General features: G+C 36.1%; 1 protein-coding gene and 1 pseudogene across 1 annotated transcript; one reads left to right on the top strand and one right to left on the bottom strand.

The window, feature by feature from the left end:
• The first annotated feature begins 453 nt into the window (after positions 1–453).
• Positions 454–23,403, top strand: part of LOC113097247 (peptidyl-prolyl cis-trans isomerase H-like) — a 28,962-nt pseudogene continuing 6,012 nt past the window's right edge.
• On the bottom strand, positions 3,806–11,446 carry LOC113097245 (probable G-protein coupled receptor 160). The gene is made up of 2 exons (XM_026262461.1): positions 11,171–11,446; positions 3,806–6,976 (listed from the first exon to the last, which is right to left on the bottom strand). The coding sequence occupies exon 2, from the start codon at positions 6,960–6,962 to the stop codon at positions 5,916–5,918; it is 1,047 nt and encodes a 348-aa protein (XP_026118246.1). The 5' UTR covers positions 6,963–6,976; positions 11,171–11,446; the 3' UTR covers positions 3,806–5,915.

Here is a 23,403-nt window from a genome sequence, read left to right on the forward strand (position 1 = left end):
CTCAGATTACAGTAACCGTGTACCTTACTAATTTCGGGTATTTGACCTTTTATTAAGATGAAATTTCATTCACGGGTCTTTCTCTCTGTTTGATATTAATATAATGTACAAATTATCATTATTATCTTCTGTAAAGCTGCCCTGAAACAATGTGCATTTGTGAAAAGTTCTATGCAAATAAAACGGACTTGATTTGTACCAACACACCTGATTATGCGTCACATGTTACTTTTATCAACGATGTGAGGATTGGCCACTCACAACGGTCTGCGATGAGTGCAGTGTAAATCATGCAATCGTTTTTTTTTTTTTTTTTTTTTTAATAAATTTTTTTTAAATGATTTTATTTTTTTTTTTGTGCACAGACGTCTAATCCTGAGAAAAAATTCAGATGTTTTTAATAAAGCTGGATGAATGTCCCTCGGTAGCGTCCTCCTGCAGGTTACCGTAGTGACGTCACGGGTGAACATGTTTGAATCGTTCCCGAGAATCTAAGAAATGGGAAGCATTAATAGTTCATATTTCTGCTGTCTGGAGTGATATAAGCCTGAAAACAACCATGAACGTTCAGCCTTCAAATCCTAATAACCCGATAGTGTTTTTCGACGTCACCGTTGGAGGACAAGTAAGTTTAAATCGCCCAGCTGTTTTCATTAGCAGATCAGCTAACTTAACTGACGCTAAATCACGCAAAGCCTTTTTATTTTATTTTATTTTTTATTTTATTTGACTACTTAAACAGCATAAATTAAACAGTCTGTGTAAAGACACCTAAATGCCACTTCAGAACATAAACAGTAAAAGAAGCGCTTCATGTCAGGTGTCAAGGGGGCTGTATTTGATTCCCAAAATGCCTAAAGAGACCGGAAGTGTTTGATCCAATGATCTATATCTATATTATAGATCAGTGGTTTAATCCCTACTTTACTGCTTGATTTTCGAGCGTCATTCCATCTCAAGTGGCCCAGAAATTAAGTTTGTTGCATAAAATTATTTATTTATTTATTGTTGTTATTATTTTACTTTTCTTGAGTTGTTTTATTTTATTATTTTCATTATTGTGTCATGATCCACAACACTTTTTATGTTAATGTAGATGTTAACTGGAAACTTAAGTATCTCAGCTGCTTGTCTGTTTAAAATATTAGCACATTATTGTTATTTAGAAGATTACATTACATTTATTAATTTAGCAGACGCTTTTATCCAAAGCAACTTACAAATGAGGACAGTGGAAGCTATCAAAAACAACAAAAAGAGCAATGATATATAAGTGCTATAACAAGTCTCAGTTAGGTTAACACAGTACATGTAGCATGGGATTTTAAATAATATAGTAAATAAAAAGAAAACCGATAGAATAGAAAAATGATAGAGCAAGCTAGTGTTAGAGGTCTTATATACACACATGTGTGCAGTGAATAGCACATTCTTTCTTTCTTTAAAATAAAACAGCTAATTGTGAAACTAGTTTTGAGGTATTACAACACTTTGTTTGAGCTCAACTTGTGCTGAACCCAGAACACTCCTTTAATGTATTAATAAATTACCAGTAGTTAGATATTGATGTTGAAATGAATTACAAAAACACTTTCAAAAGCCAAATCATTATTATTATTTCCAAAGTATGGTTTATAAATAACATACTGCTACTAGATACACCTTTTCAGAGCTTCTTTGCTTAAACAGATACTGTTTTATTGACAAAAAGTAGATTATTCCAAATTCTGATTATGTTTCTGACTTCCATTTAAGCAAAAGTTATTTAATATGTAAAATTTTATAGAATCAGTTTTGTTCTATAATGTGATGTACTGGTAGATTGTATAATATAAGCATTACCAGACCATTAAAAAAGGGAGATGTTCCTGGAGTAGAGGGATTTAAAAAGGGGATCTGACAAAATATAGTTAAATGATTGTGAGATTAACCTCTAATTATGTAATTATGCACACATCATAAAGGCCTCTTCACACAAGAAGATTATTTTAAAATGTAAGAGAATGGCAGTGTGCACATCACAACTGTAACGATAACAGAATAGAGGAAATATATGTTTGGGTTCACTTCCTAAACCTTATTTTTTGTTTTATTTTTTACAGCTGATGAACAGTAAAACCCTGACAATCAGACTTCATTCATATTCAAAGGGCTTGCACATTTAAAACAGCAGACGAAACTGTGGAGAAGCTCTGCACAGAAAACAGAATAAGATAAAAATACCTCTGGGATCCAGTGAGGTGAGACCAACAACATGGTTCACCTCACGGTTCATCTCACGGGTCATCGGATGCGTAATTCACTTTTGTTGTTGTTTGAACATAAATGTGTGTTGGAAGTGTGTGTACACATCTAGCCTGACTACATCAGACTTCGTACTTCCGCTCAATTTCAGTTCGCTTCTGTACTCAGTCTGAGATAGCAAACAATCTCCCAGATTTCCTCCGGCTCCGCACCAGCCGTCCAATCAACGAACAGAGGGCGGGCTGAGAGCCGTGATGTAGACACTAAGCACCGAATTTAAGATTGTTTAGATTAGGGAAATGGAAAACTACAGCTGACATGGAGACACGGGATGAAAGGTGATGGAACACAAATGCTGATTTGAAATTTAGAAGATTTGCAAACAGGTAAAAGTACTGGGCCCATGTCCAACCTAGCATTGTAGTGTTTAACCCACCTCGGTGACACTGCTCCATGATGGCAAGGCCATGGCCTTCCTCTGCTGTTTTTATGATCCTTGAAGTTTTAGATGGTGTATCTCTGTCTCTTTTATCGGTCAAGCTCGAACTGGCACCCTTTTGACAGGTCACTGTCTCCTTTCTTTTCCAGTCCTTGAATATTGACATGCCATGCTGTAATCTTGCAATTAAGATGCAGCATTTCTGACAGACTTGAAATGAACGAAGAGCTGTGACTAAAAAGAACTAATATTTTATTGTTTGTCTCTACTGTCAAATATTAGTTTAGATGCACTGATTATACCGTGGATGCGTAGATTTACTTCACATAATCTGCAAAAGTCGTTCACAGCCATGTTCACTTCGGTATTTCGCTCGATGGTTTTGTTTTGGTGTGTTTACAGAGGTAAAACACACATCATAACCAGACGTTATGTGATTGGCTTACGGGCAACCAATGATTTCAAACTTTCTTGCGCCACCCCACAAGAAAGTAAACGCTTGTCAATTATGCCCTTCCAGACTCTGTCTACAAAGCAAAGCAAAGTAGCAGAGTTTGGTGTTACCAGGCTAGTACACATCCACCCTATAAGGATACAAATTCATCAAGTGTTTTTTATTTAAATCCCCTTTCTCAAATCAGGCTGTTCTGAGGTTCCTGTCAGAAGCCCCTTACACGATAGTTGATTGACAGTAGCGTTTCAGTGCAGACTGGACTGGTGCCTTACCTTAGACCCGCCCTGAGTGAGCTGTGAGCTGTCCGCCATTGCAGGTGAAGACAAGAATGTCTCCTGATTAAGCATTGAATATAGCAGTCGGCATTTACTCCAGGCATCTGAGCCGCTGAAGATTCATTTTTGAAGTGGATGCACCGATCGTCGATCTGCCTAAATGTGTCTGTTCTTGCAAACAACTTAGCACCCCACTAGCATATCACTCATTAGCATTTAAAGCAACATGGAATAGAACCGCTTGCTGAAAACAAGGCAAGTTTATTTATATAGCACATAAAAAGAAAGTAAAATAATCATGTAGAAAAATAATCACAAAAATAAAACAAGCAATTTAAAAACGTTGATTTAATGACTTATTTAAAATGCATTTAAAACAGTTAAAAATACAAAATGATTTTACATAACATACAGTGAATACGTAAAACACAGTGTAATTAGTTCGGACATTGCACAGTGCTCATTCAATAAATGCACAGCTAAAGTCTAAATTTAAATGTGGCTAATGTATTAGCACATCTTATCTCTTCTGGAAACTGATTCCTGCTATGGGGATGTGACTAAAGGCAGACTGTTAGGTTTATTAGTAATTCAGTGAACATATTTGCTATGCATGTATGTTTTTTACACTACAATTGAGAAATTTTAACCAAAGTATGTTAGACTTTTCATTAAGACCCTAAAGAATCATATCAGCTTGTGGAAAATGTGCATCCGATGACCCATTTAAAGTTGCAGTAGAAAAGACAGCATATTGTTTCCCAATATGTATTGTTTATATTTCCTTACATTGACTGCATAAGCTAAATTCCCTGTTACAGATCAGATAGATTACATTTGCTACATTCACTGTTGTACTCGAAACATAGATCAAGAACAGCAAAAACTGAAAACCCCAAAGCATCTGTTCTTCCTTCTTTGTGAAACGTAATTAGCAGCAGGTCACCTACATCCACTTCCATTGCTTTGAAACTCAGCGCACAAGCTTACAATAAACAGACCATTGTCATTCACTGGTGTGGACACAAATATAGTAATCATTGTAGATATAGTTATCGTTATCGCTCGGTGTGAACATGCCCTACAAACAAACGTAACTCACAAATATAAAAAAATTGTCAGTTGTTTTATTTATGCTTTTTTTCTGTGGAATGAAATGTAAGAATTTTAGACATTTATCTTGATATATTTGGCATGTTGGATTTTGTTTAGTTTTTTTTCAGCTTATAGCAGTTAATTCTGGTATTGCATCCGTTGGTAAGTTTACTTGTGATAGTGGCTAAGAATTAGGGGCCATTCACATATTGCATCTTTTTGCTCGCTCAGGCTCGTTATTTCGAATGCACTCATAATGGAAGCAATGCTGTGCGATGCGCTCATTATTTCCGCACTGCATTGAGATAAAAACCGTTCTACTTTTCATAATGCTGCAAGCGCAACGCGGGTCATGTGACAAGAACTAACCAATCAGCTTCATCCTTTCCCGTAACAGCATTGAAAGCTCAGCCAAAATGAAGAAACAGCTGATCATAGCTGTACAGTGATAGCCATTTTTAAATAAATTTAATAGCAGACCTACTGCAAGCGATTTTTATTGCTGCAAATCATTTTTCCTTGGCTGAAACTTTAAGCATCTTCATGAAGAGCGCTGGTCGTGATTGGTTAGCAACAGCAGGTGCCTGAACTCTTTGGGGAAAAAGCAGAAAGCATCTAGCGTTTTCCATGCAATTTTAGGCGCAACATGTGAATGTAGCACCAAGTATTTTGCATAGATCTTACTGTGACTGAGCCATGTTTGTTTCAAATGTTTAATTTTTTTTTTTTTTTACTTCTTTCACCTAGTCATAATGTTTAATCAAAATGACTTCTCTTTGGTGATGTATGCCCGACATCTCCAATCATTTGGTCTTATTAAATAAACCATTCACTCATTTTTGAGTGAACACCCACATCAAAATTCAATCATTGTATAAAAGCAAGTCTTCATTATAAATTTTTCCCCAGTAATTATGTTACACTCAGAGGTAAATCACAATATATATATATATCTGTCTCTCATTGTGACTTCTAGGAACTCAAAATGTTTGTAATACAAAAGCATGTTAAACAGATTCCTAAACAGTGCTGATTGGCCATTGTTTTCACGTGCTCAACATTTGTGATTGGCTTCAATGCTCATCACTTAATGCTCTTCCATTCGAATGCGATACCATTCGGTACTGAAATTTTTAATATGGATCCATCAGCGGATCCCTAATATTTCTGCACATAAATGGATCTGAAGCCAATCACAGGCGTATCTGTTGAGCACATGAAAACAATGACCAATCAATTCTGTTTAAGAATCTGCTCAACAGCGCTCAAACCTTAGTGTTTTTAAGATTTCAAATGTATCTCAGTCGGTAGACTCTGGACTTTTGACAACACTACTATAGATTTGAACTTGCTTATAACATGTATGATTGCAAGACAGAGTATCATGCCAGCATTTAAACATTTTAGGCTAGATCTCTTGAGAAGTCATAGCAGGCTTGTGAACAATTATGTATAATCTTTTGGTAAGCTTTGCGTCCACGGTTGGTGAAGTTCCTTTGCTCAAGTGCCAGTAGTTTTTCCACAAACAAGTGTCATCTGGAAATTTTCCTAAAGGTCCACTCCCATCACTCCTAAACCAAAAGGCAATGCCAACTAGTACACTGTTGGCGCAGGCCATCCACAGAAGATTGACACTGGCATAAGCTGGCACCACAAAGCCCATCAAGGCACATGCCAAACACATCAACAGGTAGGGCATCCAGTTCGATGCAAAACCTAGAGTCAGACTGACAAATAGAGGAGTGGAATTTTCTTCAACTTCAGAATTTCCACATCCCCCATCCTGTCTGTTCAGGAAGTTTTGATCTTTCGCTGCCAGTTTATTGGCTCTTCTGATCCAACCAATCATCTTCTTAAAATAAAGCAGTAATATAAGAACCACTGCAATCGATACCTGCATACTAAATTGAAACGCTACACTAGATCCATGAACACGACACACCAGGAGTCTGACGTTGTCTTTGTAAATCTCCATAGGTTGTGTGTCCGTGTAGTTGTAGGTGTAACCGCACGCTAATGTCCACATAAGCACTACCACAATGCAGTAACTTACAGCCCTGCGCTGAGAGCTTAAGTTAACTTCTTGGTATGGGTAACTGCCATAGTCAAATGCCCCAGCAATGAGTATGGGTAGAGGAAGCAGGGCGTAGACAGTCGATCCATGAGCCAGGATGAAGCACATCGAGGTAGAGGTGGGAAGGTTTTCTTTGACGAGCCACACGCTGGTGACAGCACTGAGCAGCAGCATGTCTGCCACGTACATAGAGACACTGCAGATCCCCAGGAGTGACTTGAGAATGCTGTGCCTCCAGAAAGTCAGAACAATTGTGTTCAGAGTTACTTTGGAGCACAGAATGAGCAGGTACTGCAGGGTCTCATCATGGGGATTGTTCTCGTTTATTCCCGGGGTCCAGATGACGGCCATCATGGTCTCCGATGAGTGCTGGTTCAACATTTGATCTGTTTACTCTGAAAACACAAAAACCGATTGGTCAGAGCTGATAAAATATATCTCCCACTGTAAGTGACACTAAGCAAATGCTTTGAGTGTAAGATTCATCATATGGACCAATATACAATTATGGTATAGACCGCATGATTGCTAAAGGGATAGTTCGGCCAAAAATGAAAAGTACCCCATAATTTACTACTGTAGGTGCATATGATTTTTTTTTCTTTAATTCAACTGTATTCAATATGTACTTGTTTCATTACTGGATGAATCGGCATTCTTGAACAAATCTCTTGTGTGATTCAAAGACAAATACATTTTAAATTTACTTTGAGTAGCTGATTCAGAAGTGTCAGATTGTTGTAGCAAAGTCAGAATTACCACCTCCTCCTAGGTATTGGTTGGTTGATATATAGGCAAAGCCGATATATCGGCTGATATTTGGCATTTTTCCAATATCGGCATCGGCAGATAAGTTTTTCTGCTTGGCTGATGTGTTCGAGGCGGGACTTTTATTTTGATGGTGCTGAGAGTGTCAGCGCCTGAGCGCACACAGTGCTCACACTCTCTCTCTTGTTTACTGTCATTGTTAACAGTTCTGTCTAATGCATTTAGAAGTCTGTCTAATAATCAGATAGAATGTTAAACAAAGGAATTCATATATACAGAAAGTATAACGAATGCTTTTATATTAGGCCAATAAGTAATGGAAAGGCTGGCAAACATTAAACTACTTTCTCGTTTGCCATCATCATTAAGTTTATATGTATTTATATAATTTAAACAAATCTTTGAATGACTAATGAACATTTCATTTCACAAACCTTGCAAACTCAGTCAAATCCAGTTGTGAACTCTTGTGAAATGTGCATTTTCATCCAGCATGTTCACGTTCTCTGTGTGAATTGAACGCTTTAAACTTGTGACTTGAAATTATGCTGTGCTTTATGTATTTGCCCACTGTCATATTCATGTTATTTTCACTTTGTGCTGTATGTAAAATGAGGGTTACCCTGGCTTTATTTGAAAAATATGATTCCCAATGCACACAGAATACTGGTTGTCCTGTTTGTTACAGTGTTTATATTATGATTTAATAATAAGAAATAATAATAATCATCCTCATCATCATCATCATCATCATAATAATCATAATAATAAGTATATAATAATAAATATTTGTTTAAAAAGTTGAAGTCGCATCATATGACCCTTTTAACAGCCCCTTTTCACCTCCCTCTGTCGAGAGTAATCAACAAATCTTCATTTGAAATATCAAATTTATATATCTTTATATATCTTAATCATAATATAATTCACGAATTAGAAGTTCGGATTCGAAATGAGGATTTGTAAAGAAAAATGTTGGAGGATTCGATATAAGCCCAGAGGAGACTGGTTTTTATTTGCTGTAAACAAAAAATGGTTTTCGTGCGACATATTAGCATATCATCGGCTGAAACATGAACTCTGTGAACACCTGTACCTATGTATATGGTTTATAAAGTTTTAAATATGAATATTTCTCGCACACAAATGAATTGATTAGCTCCAGAAGGCCTTTATTAACTCACAGGAGCTGTGTGGAATGCTTTTTATGATGGATGGATGCACTTTTTTGGTCTTCAAAATCTCAACCACTTATTATGAAGCTCGGAGTCAAAACTTTTTTTAATATTACTCTGATTGCATTTGTCTGAAAGATGAAAGTCATATACAACTAGGATGGATTGATGGTGCGTAAATCATGGGGTTATTTAAATTTTTGGGTGAACTATCCCTTTAAGTGCATCTGGATTTTTTTTTTTCTCCCCCATACTTTGGTAGCGGGACACCAGTGAGCAGACATGGAGTAGGGTGTTTTTGCAGTGAGCACCATTAAGATGATTGTTGCTCTATGATTTGAAATAAGCAATGATAATATTCTTTTTGTCTTGTTTTCCATAACTCTTTTTGTTATTGTGGCAAACTGGGAAATGCTGGTTTGGTGTCAAACTATTTACCTTGTTGGATATGAAGGAAGAAATTCTGTCACTGTTGAAATAAATGATATCCCCTTGTTACTGAAGGCAGAACAGAAGACCGTCCTTATGGACAAATTTGATAAAACTTGAAGTTTGGCCTAGTCATGATGATTATTGATAAACGGTTGTGCTCTATTTAGCTTATATTCGGTTATATTCATGCTTATTCTACAACATAAAATACATCAATAGTAGTACCCTGTTTATTTATAGATTTATATAGGGCTGCAGGATTAATCATATTTTATCTCGATAACGATATCCACCTTAATGGATTAATTACAAATAATCGTCAGACTATTGGCCGGCTTATTTCTTTTCCTGAAAGTGTTTTTAATTTGGCATTTGCGTTATCTTGCATTGCTAACAAATCTTCACTAGCGTTCATGCTTGTGGTTGCCAGATGTCAGATGCCAGACACTAACCAAAACCAAGAGTTTTGTATTATCATAGTTGGTTAAATGAAGTCCGTTGTGGGTCACATATCTTATTATTTATAGCTTTCTGCTGTAATCCAAAAATTCTTAGTTTTTTGCTGAGGGAATAATATTGCCAATACGTTTAATGCTCTGCTTCTTATTAAAGATTTATCAGCCAAGATAACAAAACCCCAGTATGCCTGGGGCTAAATGGGAAGCAGTGACGGCACATTTGAGAGGAGAGATAATACCCCGTTCCCACATTAAACACAAGTGGCCAGACTTGAAGAACTGGCCAATTGTAATCAGATGCTACACTGACCCTGATAGCATTACTTATCTACACAAATGATGATCAAACACTCAAACGGAATGGAAAATGTTAGGACCAAACATGAAAAATGTAATAAAACATTATGTTTGAGCAAGCATGGTGAAATGGCTGAGGGGGGTTTGGCTCATCAATGCAGACAAAAGATGGCAGATCATAAAAGATAAGTAATTCCCAGATCAGTCATTGCTTTTATGAGCTCTATTCAAAATTGTGCAATTCTGAAACACAAAGATAGCTTCAGGCCAAAGTTATGTTATATTAATAAACACTATTTTATTCTATTACTATCCCCGTCTATGTCGGAGTAAATATATATCTGTGAGTTTCGTTTCTGAAAGTGGTTCTGTTGTGACGTGATCTGATCAGCCTTGCACCGGTGTTTCCGGTAAGGGGAGTCACCAACCAAATAACAACATTGAACAAAACATCAAAGTCACACACACATTTCTCTATCTCTGGAGCTGAGGTCTGCCTACTTTGATGTTTTGTTCTCATTTTTGCTTGGTAGAGCACCTACAATGAGCTTTTTTTGGCCTAATTGATGTGCACTTTTGGACTGTTTTTTGACAAACCAAATAACAGAAATACCTTAAAATTTATGGAAATGAAGTGTCTTAGCCCTCAAGGTATTATTTGGCAAACCATCTTATTCCCGCTTGTAAGCAAAATGTTATTGATAGCATAAAAAACATCAAATTTAAAGCATATACTAATTGATGGACAAGAATCACTCAACATTACTTACTACCTTCCAGAAATACTACAGTCAATGAAGGTAAAATAGTAAAAAATAATCACAATAGTTCATTTAAATGGAACCAGAATTGGAACCGGAAACTATACCCAACCCTACTTATGAAGATCTGTATACGGTTATATATGTTGCATTTTGACATTGCCAAATTTGAAATTAAGTTGACAGTAAGTAATTAACAGTACTGAGCATTGAGTATTGTACATTTTTTTTCCTTACCACTATTTTTAATAGGTGTTTTAATGATTTTAATAGAACCTGAAAATTTCGAACAATTCCCAACCCTAATGTTAAATCTGTTTTCCATTGCCGTTTTATGGCATTGTGACATTGTCACTGCAGCTCAAACAACATAAATGCAGAAATAAATGTATTTGTAAATTCACGTTACTGTAAAACAAGTACTATAGTCAAATGTTAAACTAGCACCCTGCCGATGAGTGATATGAACGTATGTATCTCTTGTGCAAACCCGACAAGCCGGATTTTGTGGTCTGCCACTTTAGTTGAATTTATTACTAGTCACAAGTGTAGTTGAACTGAGGTACTGCTTTTAAAGAAAATCATAAAGACATTGCTTGATTCAGTATTTGTCTCTTTAAGCTTTCCAAATCCCCCTACCCCTAGTAAGATGTTCACATGACAGCAATATAGTAATATAATAAAATGCAGTGACATACCAGATGCAATTGTAGATGTTGTGATCCTGATACACAGTCATGAGTTCCATGAGTGTCAAGCGTATTTGTAACCGAGTCGTGTCTGGTGAGGAAATGACTCTGTCGGAGCACATTCTTGAAACCACACCCCTTCACCTGTAAATACTTGGTTTTCCTAGACAATGCTAGGCGATCCTGACTTTTGTGGACTGATGTAACCGTAGCGCTTTTTAAAAGCAATTATTGCAGATTGTATTGCCTTTTCTGCTGCGCTCATGTCTGCTTTTGCTATTTACATGATGATTAACATTATTGTTTATTATAAGTGGTTGTTTTTGGTTTATGTTTTTCGTATTTCTCTGAATGATTAAATAACGCCCGTTATTTTGATGATTGCTTGTAGGAGTGTGTGACTAGTGACAAAACTCGTAAGGCAACTTGATGTCTTTGTGTTCCTGTTCAGACTCCCTTCAGCGAGAGGTGGGGACTAGAGCCTGAAGGATATTATTAGGACATATATTGTATAGCAACAGTTTTTGGGATGTTTGGAAAAGTATATCATCGTCATGCTGCTTTAGTACTAATCCTGAAGCATTCAGGCTAGAGTTGCATAGATCACTATGACTCTTTGTGAGGCAAAGTAACACCTTCAGTGCAAGATCATTTCCAAGAATTCAGTGGTTGTCTGCAGTTACATGTATATAGTGCGTGTGCGTGTGCGTGTGCGTGTGCGTGTGCGTGTGTGTGTGTGTGCGTGCGTGTGTGTGTGTGTGTGTGTGTGTGTGTGTGTGTGCGTGCGCAGCTGCGTCTGTCCAGCTCATAACTGAGAAATGAAATTATTTTACTGATAAAGTAGGGCGATGCTTACACTTCTGTGTATGAGGTTGGTATATGTATGTGTGTTTTTTTTCATCATATTGTTTGTCATTTAAAGAGCAGGTCATATGGGTTTTCTAAAAAATACCTCTTTTGCAGTTTGTAACATAGCTATCCTTCAATGTTAACAGTCTGCAAAGTTGTTCATCAAAAAAGTGCAAGCTAAATAAAGATATTGTCTCTTAAAAGAAAGAGTTGACTCTGAACCGTCTTAACAGTCGTCATATTTTCAGATCTTCAGGTTGAGAATCGGTATCATCCCCAGACTTGGGATCGAATTGATAAGGTAATATCAATGACATTTTTGTAACCTTATTGCATCTGGAAATATTTATGATAGAAATGCGCGTTTAGTTTCTGACACGCATTGTATATGGAAAGACCAATCACAACTTGGCCAGCTGACCAATCAGAGCAGAGCAGGCTGATGGAAGGGCGGGGTTTACAGACTGCTTCAAACCAATCGTTTCTAAATCATTGAAACATTATTCTAATATTAAACGTATGTTCTAAAAGAATTACAATGTTTTCTGACCTTAGATGTATTTAAACATGTTAGGAGGCTTTAACACAATATTAGGACACTTTAAAATACATATGACCTGCTCTTTAACAATGAATGCATAAATAAAAATAAAATTAATTGGATGGTGAACAATACACACCATGTGATCTTTATATATTCTGTAACAATTTTTTTTTCACACATAAATGTTTACATCTGATCAGTGAATCAAACATATTGCTGTATTTATACACATTTTTGGGAATACAATTAGGAGCTGTTAATATGGTTATATTATGTGATGCTACAGTGTGTTATAATGAGAAATTTTAATTGAGAAGTACAAGTGTTAGGAAACAATGGCTTTCAAACTATATAAAACGACCTAATAGGCCAAACTGATGTGAAACCACTGGAGTCACACTGAATAATTTGTCTTTATGAAAACAGTTGGTTCAGCAATTCATTTTGACCGGTTCTTCTTAGTGAACCAGTTGAACCAGTTCACCAAATAACACTGAATCGTTTGAACCGGTTCACGCCTCCAATAAACAAAAATCCACAATTTATTTACTTTTTAACATGGCCAACTCTTCCTCTGAGTTGAAATAAACCAATACCACAGAGAAATTCATTTAATCAAACGGTTTATTTCAACTCAGAGGGAGAATTGTGGATTTTTGTTTATTGGAGGCGCGAACCGGTTCAAACGATTCAGTGTTATTTGGTGAACTGGTTCAACCTGTTCACTAAGAAGAACTGGTCAGATCAAACGATTCTTTCACGAACCAGACATCACTTGTACAAAGGCAAGAGATATTGATACGTAGTGTATTAAATCTGTGCGTTAGTTTAATGAGCCTTTTCTTTGAACAGTTATAAAGCTCAGTTACTGTGTGCTCTTGAAGAAAGTTTCATGGTTTTGACTGTTTGATTGAAGGGTGACAGACAGCCGCAGCGGAGAGAGAAGAGTTTATGTGAACTTGAATTTAATGACTTCACTAATATTCTGTACCTCACACTGAACTATAGAACAGCTTCAGAATACTTGAAATATAGTGCACAAAAACGTTTTGGTGCTTTATAATGTTTTTGTGCCTTTCGTGGAGCTCAACAATAGCACAGAATAGTATTCCCTGGATCGGTCTGGTCTGACCGATACCCGATCCACAGGAAATGCCAGGATCGGAGCCGATACCGATCCCAAGTATCAGATCGATGCATCTCTAGTCACCATAGTTGGCCGCATTTCCAAACATTCTGTTTTCCATTAACAATTCATAATAATCAAGTGAGATTTTTTAAAACCATTTGGTTTTTGGTGAATATACTAATGGCCTAAGACTTACACACAGTGCATATTATTAATTGTACCATACGTAGACATTATTATTTTTTTTTTTACTTTAACTTTACATAATGGTTTGTCTTTATTTATGATATATGAATATTTTATATCTTTAATTTCTTTCAAACAAAAGTGAAAAAATCTAAAATATATTTGTATACACCCTCGATACTAGGGGTGTGATGAGACACATGCCCGAGACGAGACACGAGACTGGGTTCACAGGAACGAGACGAGATAAGATTTTTATGACTAAATGAGAAATATAGGTAGGGAAAAATATTCTTTTATTCAGCTTAAAAACACAAAATAAAAAAAAGTTAGGTGCATTTTAAAATCAACTTGTACTCATGAAATTATTTTATTTTAATAATATTTATGCAGTAATAAACATGTAAACACTGCAGAAGGTTTTGCCACAAGCTCAACTGACAGGCAAGTAATTGGACAAAAATTATAAATAGTAAACAAAAATAAATAATGAAAACCACAAATATCCCTTTAAAGTGGAAGTGAAGCAGTCAGTCAAGTTTTAGTAAACTGATTTCTAGTAAAAAATTTTAGTAGTAATTTAGTAACTAGTAATTTTTTGTTAACTATATATATAGTGAAGTGACATACAGCCACGTATGGTGACCCATACTCAGAATTCGTGCTCTGCATTTAACCCATCCGAAGTGCACACACACACAGCAGTGAACACACACACACACACACACACTGTGAACACACACACAGAGCAGTGGGTATCATTTATGCTGCGGCGCCCGGGGGGCAGTTGGGGTTCGATGCCTTGCTCAAGGGCACCTCAGTCGTGGTATTGCCATGACTTCAACACTTATAACGTTGGGTTGTTTTTTTTAAACCAACCGTTGGGTTACACATATTGGGTCACTGTGTTGGGTTATATGAAAATTTGTTGGGTCATTTTTTTTTTCACCGTTGGGTTATTTTTAGTTTTAACCCAACTGTTGTGTTAAATATGCTTCCCGCTTCAGCGACTCAGCGGACAACAGCGGCAACCTGCCTGATAATGGATGGTGAGTAACTGTTAATATAATTTCATGATGTATATAACTGTTATAACATTAAGTAAAGTATGCTGAAACGTTAATTAAATCCTAAAACTATTTTGTCAGTTTTTGTTTTCTTCCCCAGAGAGTCAGATCGATTGGAAATAAATATGCTAACTTATTCCCATTTGCTCGTTAGCATTAATAAGTTAACACATTTGCTGAAATACTAGCAAACTGTTTAAATAAGTATTACTTAACGTTAATAAAAGTGTCTGGTGAAAGGTGAAAGGTCGCTGAAATAATTAAGCCGCTCGGACCAGTGAATGAAGCTGAGACTGAGCTCACACACATCAGTCATGCGACAGACACCAGATTCAGTGAGCAGTGTTTGAATTCACTCAATCTTCTGTTATAAAAGTTTAAACCCAGATAAAAGAGCGCAATCCTAAGTCAAATCACCTTTATTTATATAGCGCTTTAAACAAAAAGGAGTCAATAATGCAAAATGATAGTTAAGGCAGTTCATCACTGAATTCAGTGATGTCATCTCTGTTCCATTTAAATAGCGTCTGTGCATTTATTTGCAATCAAGTCAATGATATCGCTGTAGATGAAGTGACCCCAACTAAGCAAGCCAGAGGCGACAGCGGCAAGGAACCAAAACTCCATCGGTGACAGAATGGAGAATGAAAACCTTGGGAGAAACCAGAATCAGTTGGGGGACCAGTTCTCCTCTGACCAGACGAAACCAGCAGTCATGAGGCAATACTACGGTGGCCGAGAGAGCTCAACATCCTGCAAATAGAAAAAAAAAAAAAACACCCGCAAATGCTCAAAACACAACCCAATAAAGTGCGTGTATTGTCAAATTGATGATGTTTTTCTTGATTTGCAGGTGTTTTTTTCTAATTGCATTGCGTTTCTTTTTACGGTTGTGTTGTGAGCATTTTTCAGTGCACATGCTGCAAAATTGATGAAGTTGTTTAATTAATTTGCAGGTGCTTTCTTTATTTGCAGTGCATTTCTTGTTTTGATTGTGTTGTGAGCATTTGCAGCGCACGTGTTGTCAAATTGATTAAGATGTTTTCTTGATTTGCTGGTGCTTTTTCTATTTGCATGTGTTTTCTGAAGTTGCAGCGCTTTGAGCTCTCGGCCACCGCACAATCCGCTCTTTCAGCTCCCCAAACTTACATAACGTTACTCCTACAACAGACGTTTAAGCGGGGAGCGTAAAACAGAAGACAATCCGTTCATCTTATTAGAAGTCAGTGTATCAGAATTATTTTAAATTGTTATTTTAAGGTTAAAAAAATGCATGCAGTTTTAATATAGACATGCATATTGTATTAAACCATTACAGGAATAATGGAATAGCCTGTAATTAGACTTTTGTTTGTTAATGGTAATGAAATGCCTCATGTGGTGTAGTCTGGTTTCTCCCAATACTTTTTCTCCCTCTACCACCAAAAATGAGTTATGTGCCACAGTTGCCTGTAACTTGCTTAAAGAATCAAAACATAAAAGGGTCTGTTCACACAAAAATGACATTTCTGTCATTAAGTAACCCTTATGTTATCCCAAACCTGTAAAATAGTCAACAAGACTACAGTGGTTTAAACTTAATGTTATGAAGCAACAGAAAGAATACTGTGTTTATCATATATGCCAACTAAAGTTGACTTATTCTTTCAGGGGTGGTACTAATGGTGCACTACCTTTAGGGGGAAGTCGTGGCCTAATGGTTAGAGGGTTGGACTCCCAATCAAAGGGTTGTGGGTTCTAGTCTCGGGCCGGACGGAATTGTGGGTGGGGGGAGTGCATGTACAGTTCTCTCTCCACCTTCAATATCACGACTTAGGTGCCCTTGAGCAAGACATCGAACCCCCAACTGCTCCCCGGGCGCCGCAGCATAAATGGCTGCCCACTGCTCCGGGTGTGTGCGCACAGTGTGTGTGTGTGTGTGTTCACTGCTCTGTGTGTGTGCATTTCGGATGGGTTAAATGCAGAGCACAAATTCTGAGTATGGGTCACCATACTTGGCTGAATGTCACTTCACTTTCAACGAGACAACCCCGGATCCACATGTCTTGGTGCTTGGAGACTAAGAAAAGTCCTCCCAAGTTGTCATCATTTTCAATGGAGAAGCAGTTGAAAAGGAGACCTTACTTCAAGCAGTGAATGAATGCTTCAAAATGTTCTACATCTACGACATAAACTACCCAAAGACCTCTGCTTTCATCTGGGAGTTCTTGCATCATGCAGTCTATAATATTGCTGGGGGCGTTCCTTCTACACATTGCTGCCTCCTAAAAAACTTTGTGTTCAGTGTTACTAATCATCAGTAGATCCGGTAGCTAGAACACATTTGGGTTAGATCACCCAAAAATCAAAATTAATTACTCACCCTCATGTCATTCCAAACCTCGTAAAACCGTTCAATTTCGGAAACAAAAGATATTTTTTATGCATTCTGACAGTTCTCTGACCCTCCATAGACAGCAAGGGTACTGCCACGATCAACGACCAGAAACGTAGCAAGGAGTACGTAGAAACCTTTTTAGGCGTTTAAGACACAATTTAGATTAGATTAGGTTAGATTGGATTAGATTAAATTGTATTCGATTAGATTCAACTTTATTGTCACTGCACATGTAAGGTACAGGGCAACGAAATGTAGTTAGCTTCTAACCAGAAGTGCAATAAGCAGTAAGTACAGAATATACAAGGTCTACAATATATTACACATGTACAATAAATATACAGATAAAGCAGTATTATGGACATAATTTACAGATTTTAAATACTATCAGCATGATATACAGACAGGTGTACTATGAACATACTATGCAGATGGATTATGTATAAGTGTATGTACACTATAGGCAGAAACTATGAACATCATTTACATTAGTGCAATGGACAGTAAAAGTGCATAGAACATATTTCAGTGTGCAAATATATGGTGTACACTGTAGCCTTTTTTATTAAGGATATATATATTTCTTGAAGTATTATAAAGGCATGTCCTTGGTTTACAAATTTGTGTTGTGTTTGAATTGGTATACTGCATGTACACAGTTTTTATACCGTATGTGCACAAATGTTTAGGTTGTATTTCTGTACTATATGTGCACCTGTGTAAGTTAAGAATTTGTATATTGTATGTGCACCTGTGTTTTGCATCTTTTATACCGGATGTGTACTTTTTTTATGAATATTTGTGCTGTTTGTGCATATTTGTGTTTTGAATATAACGTCTATTTTAATTTATTTATATTGTATGTATACCTTTTGTTTTGAATTTAATGTTTGTTTGTTTTTTATGTGAATTTTTGTCCTTGAAGATTTATTTGCCATGTGTTGTACGTTTACCGATGTATTTTGAATTCATTCAAATAATTGTTCATATTTATATTAAATACTAGGCTCACCAATATTGAGTATACTTGAAATTCAAAACTTAAATACTTTTTAAAACGTCTTCATTGTTTTTCTACTGAAATAAACAGTCTGTACTTGAAAACATTGTATTTTATTAATTAAAATAATCTCATGAATAAAACTAAATAGTTAACCCAACTGGCTTTTAACTCAATCATTGGGTTAAAATAACCCACAGTTGGAAAGATGTTCAGAAGTAGTATTAGTACATATTACAAAATACATCAGATATTGCACGAGATCTCGTCACACCCCTACTCAATACATAGGTTTCCACATCCTTTCGAAAAAATCTTTCCCAAGGCTGGTTTGCCAATAAAAAACATTATCTGAGGTTTCTTTAAACTGCTATTCACCACTTCATGTTGGTTTTAGTGCATTTGTCCCTCTCCAAATAAGTGCTGTGCAAAAAATCAAATGTGATTTTCATGCGCATCTCGTCAGTAAAGGTGCTCCTGTGATTAGTAGTGTATCTCCAGCGCGTGCGTTCAGATCAGGATGGCCATGTTTTCAAACAAAACCTGCCCAATGACTTCTCAAAACTAGACCAATCGCGTTTTGTTCCGGGTGATAAAATACACATTTTCCCTTGGGTTCCCTGGGGTTCCCTTGGTAAAATTAGCATTTTAGGGTCTAAACATTGTTATTTATATTGGGGTCGCTTCGACCCACGGACTTGGCAACACTGGTTGGCCTTTACTACACAGAGCCGTAGTTCACCGAAAATCCACACAAAACCGATTTCAAAATCGCAGACGATTCTTTGACTATTTTGAAAGTGATTGTGTGTAGCTTGTCGGTGGACTACGGCTGTGTGTAGTGAATGACACTCCACCTGAACCAGTGTTGCCAAGTGTCAGTAGATCAGAAAGGTACGCTGGAGCTAACCCATTTAAGGACTTAATAACTAATAGCAGGACTTCTGTGACACACGCACAGCCAGTGAAGCGACTGAAGGACAGGAATTATATGTTCCCGTTTACGAACTCCTGTCAAAACTCTAGCAGCAGCATTTTGGACTATGTGCAGGCGATTTATGGATGACTGACTGATCCCCAAATGAAGCGAATTACAATAATCCAGCCTTGTAGTGATAAAACCATGTAAAACTTTTTGAAAGGAATGAAAAGGAAAGGAAAGGAAAGACTTAATTTGTATCAGGGTTCGAAGCTGGTAGAAGCTTGCCTTCACAACTTAGTTTACCGGTCTATCAAGTTTTAGGGCACTGTCCAGTACCACTCCCAGGTTTTTAACGAAATGGCTTAACATCAGGTTCCAAGGCACCAAGATTCACATTTGTTGTGTCATGTACACTGGAAGATGTTAACACCATAACCTCAGTCTTACTCTCATTCAGACTTCAGAAATTGAGTGACATCCATGCTTTAACATCCTCAAGGCAAGCAGCATTCTGTGCTAACTATTTTTATGTTTAAGGGGAAAATATATAGAGAAAATATAGAACCACTCACATTTCCTTCAAAACAAGTTTTACAAATGTCTCTTGTTCAGAATTGTCTTTATATAAAATGGTCGTTCTTCACAGATGGATTTACATTTCTATACAACTATAAACATTGTTTACATTCCAAATAACCGAGGCTAATCAATGAATCAGCTACCATTGAACTTTTTTTAGTTTAGTATGAAAAACTGTCCTAGTTTTTGATAGTCATCTTACCTGCTATCGCTGCTGATTCAACACCTTTGCGAAGAAACCCATCTTCTTGTGATAAAACCGCATTCAACCGTTCTCAGGGTGTTGGAAATGACGTCTCTATGACCCTCACAGAGGTCCTCCGAACAGAGAAGTGTTGCTGTAACGCAGCACTGGATTCATCCATTAGTTGAGACCAAACAAGCAGCTCTTGTACCACACGATGGCCAGCTGAACCCACGTGGGGCTGTGACAGCTCCGACTCGCACGCTTCATTTCTCATGTGTGCTCATGTAGGACAACAGCAGCATTCCTCAAGCACACGTCCAATCATCCGTCCATGATGAAGACCTCACATCGCAGATATAGTTTTACAGACGATTAGGAAACACATCCTCTCTGTCACTGCAGCAGAACAGAGTGCAACCGCTGTCATTTGAATGTGACTCACGATCAGTGTGAATGTGAATATTTGCCTATTTGTAATCAGCTTGTGTTCTTCTTTTTTCAGGAAGTGGGCCAAATGAAGATCGAGCTTTTTGCTGACATCGTTCCGAAGACTGCAGGAAATTTTCGGTAAGATGATTGCACGCTCCTTTCATGCATGAACCCAGAATAAGCTCAGGTGTAATAGCGGCAGGCATAACACAAATGTAAAAAATGATTTCTTCTGTGTCTTTCAGGCAGTTCTGTACGGGTGAATTCAAGGAAGTCGGTCAGATTCCAGTGAGTTAAACGGATACTTGACCCAGAAATGAACAGATGTTGTTAATTTACCCTCAGGCTATCCAAAATACAGTTGTTGTTGTTGTTGTTTTTTCATTAAAACCTTAAAGACATTTTTAACTGAAACCATGGTCCTTGGTGATTCATAAAACAAGTAAAAATAATAATAATCTGTACAGGTAACAGAAAATTATTACCCGTAGCTCCTGATGATACAGTGAGGTCTTATGAATCGAAACGATCAGTCTGTGCAAGAAACTGAACCTTATTGACAACATTATTACATGTGAAGTCCGAATCAACTGCTGTAAATAACTGTTTATGTATTTTCACAATTGTCCGAAAGTGAGTTTTGATTGAATAACTTGTAGATCTGTTTTACTGAAGAAAAAAGGTAATCTACATCTTGGATGGCCTGAGGGTGAGTCAATTAACAGCACTTGTTTATTTTTAGAAGCACTGTCCCTTTAATAGATGCATATATGAACTTATAGTGCCACATTTACATTTGGGCTATTGTGACTCATGCTTTTGATGATATAGAAGTGATTCTATAGGAAATGTGCTGGATCAGATTAAACACAGCTTGTATTTCATGAAAGCATGTTATGTGCACAGCTCTCTCTTCCTGGTCCTGCTTGAATTTGCATATACCTTGGTCATGTGGTGCTTTTATTCAGTGTAGGAAGGACGGTGTTCATCATTTCATCGGTGAGACACTTTAGTCAGTATTGCGCCTTCACTGTTATATTGTATATCAATATTTAGTGCTGTATGGCTTAATCAATATATAATTAGACAAAGACGTTTGTTCAAATATATGATTCAATATAATACAAATATATGAAATATATGATATGAAGTTATAAAACGTTTGGCTTTTATGTTTCTGTCCTTCAGGTCGGTGTTTTTCATTTATCAAATGTTCAATGCAAATCCCACCTGAATGATGCTTTGCAATTCAGAACAGCACTGTGATATTGTCAGTGAATGTGTGTTTATAGCACCCCATACATATGTATGTCACAATCTAATGGTAGAATTAAAAAGTTACATAATATACTCTTCACAGATGTGCCTTTCTGGCTGCATGTTACCCATAAAAGTGTATATGATGTGATCACAAAATATCTGTTAAAAAAAAAAATGATATTGTACATCTTTTCTTTTGGCAGGGTGATAAAGGACTTCGTGATTCAGGGTGGTGATTTTGTCAATGTAAGTTTTGAAAAAAAAAACCAGACAGAGGCATTATATACATCCACTGTAGTTTCTCTATAAGACATTTACAGATGTGTTATTATACACTCACTCAGCACTGATGGGTGTGTAGTAAACAAGTGCTTTCCATTCCTGTTCCTGAAAAACTGCACATTTTGGATGCCGGTCTTACTTGCCAAAGAGAGAAAGGGTTAACTATTACATCATCAGTTAAAAAAACAACAACAAGAGTGAAGAGAAGTCTACAGTAAAGCACTTATAGTGAAAGTGAATGGATTCAAATAATCACTAAGACGACTAAAATTAGAACTGCTTTAGAAGTTATAATAGTTTTAGTACAGGGTAATTAATCAGTATAAAATTATTAGCTTCAAATTTCATTTTTTACTTTGTGTGAATGCTTCAGTAACTCTTTTTACTTTCGGAAACAGGTCATGATTATGATTATTATTATTATTATTAATTTTTTTCGGTTATCAACATTTTTCCACAAATGCTGTGATTTTATATTAAACTCTAAGTATCCCTTTATATAAAAACTGATTACATAATAAACAAGTTATACAAGCTGTTGCTTCATTTCGGTTTTAAAATGAAATTGTTTTAGAAAATATAATTGTTTACGCATAAGACCAATATTTCTATCTAGATAACAGTGTTTGTTCTGTTCAGGATGATAATAGTGGAGTGTACAGGGCAAACTCCAGACACAACAGCGTTTTGGAGAAGTTCTACTGTATACGGGTGCATTAATCATTATTCTTACTAAATCCAGATCACAATCACTTTTGCCAATTTAATTTTAATTTCTGCCATTGCTCCTTCCTCCCCTTGTGTCTTTTCCTGATCTTCTGACAGCACCATCATGAAAATGTTCCATTTTAAATATTTAAAGAGAATTTATTTATTTTTGAATTTTGTAAATCATTTGTCATCAGTAAACTATAATATTAATTTCTTTGTATGTAAGGACTTGTATTTATATTGCCCGTTGACCACCCTGCTATATAAATATCTGTATTATAAATATATATATATATATATATATATATATATATATATGTATATATATATATATGTATATATATATATATATGTGTATATATATATATATATATATATGTATATATATATATATATGTGTATATATATGTGTGTATATATATATATATATATATATATATATATATATATATATATATATGTATATATATATATGTATATATATGTATATATATATATATGTATATATATGTATATATATGTATATATATATATATATATATATATATATATATATATGTATATATATATATATATATATATATATATATATATATATATATATATATATATATAAAAACCCATATATTGTTAAAACGCACATGGAAAGCTTACAAATATGGTAGAGTTATTAGTTTGAAAGTACATAAAGGGTGGAGTGGAGTGGAGACCCAGTTTTTA

The sequence above is a fragment of the Carassius auratus genome, unplaced genomic scaffold (assembly GCF_003368295.1).
Source record: "Carassius auratus strain Wakin unplaced genomic scaffold, ASM336829v1 scaf_tig00216162, whole genome shotgun sequence".
Classification (NCBI taxonomy): Eukaryota; Metazoa; Chordata; class Actinopteri; order Cypriniformes; family Cyprinidae; genus Carassius; species Carassius auratus.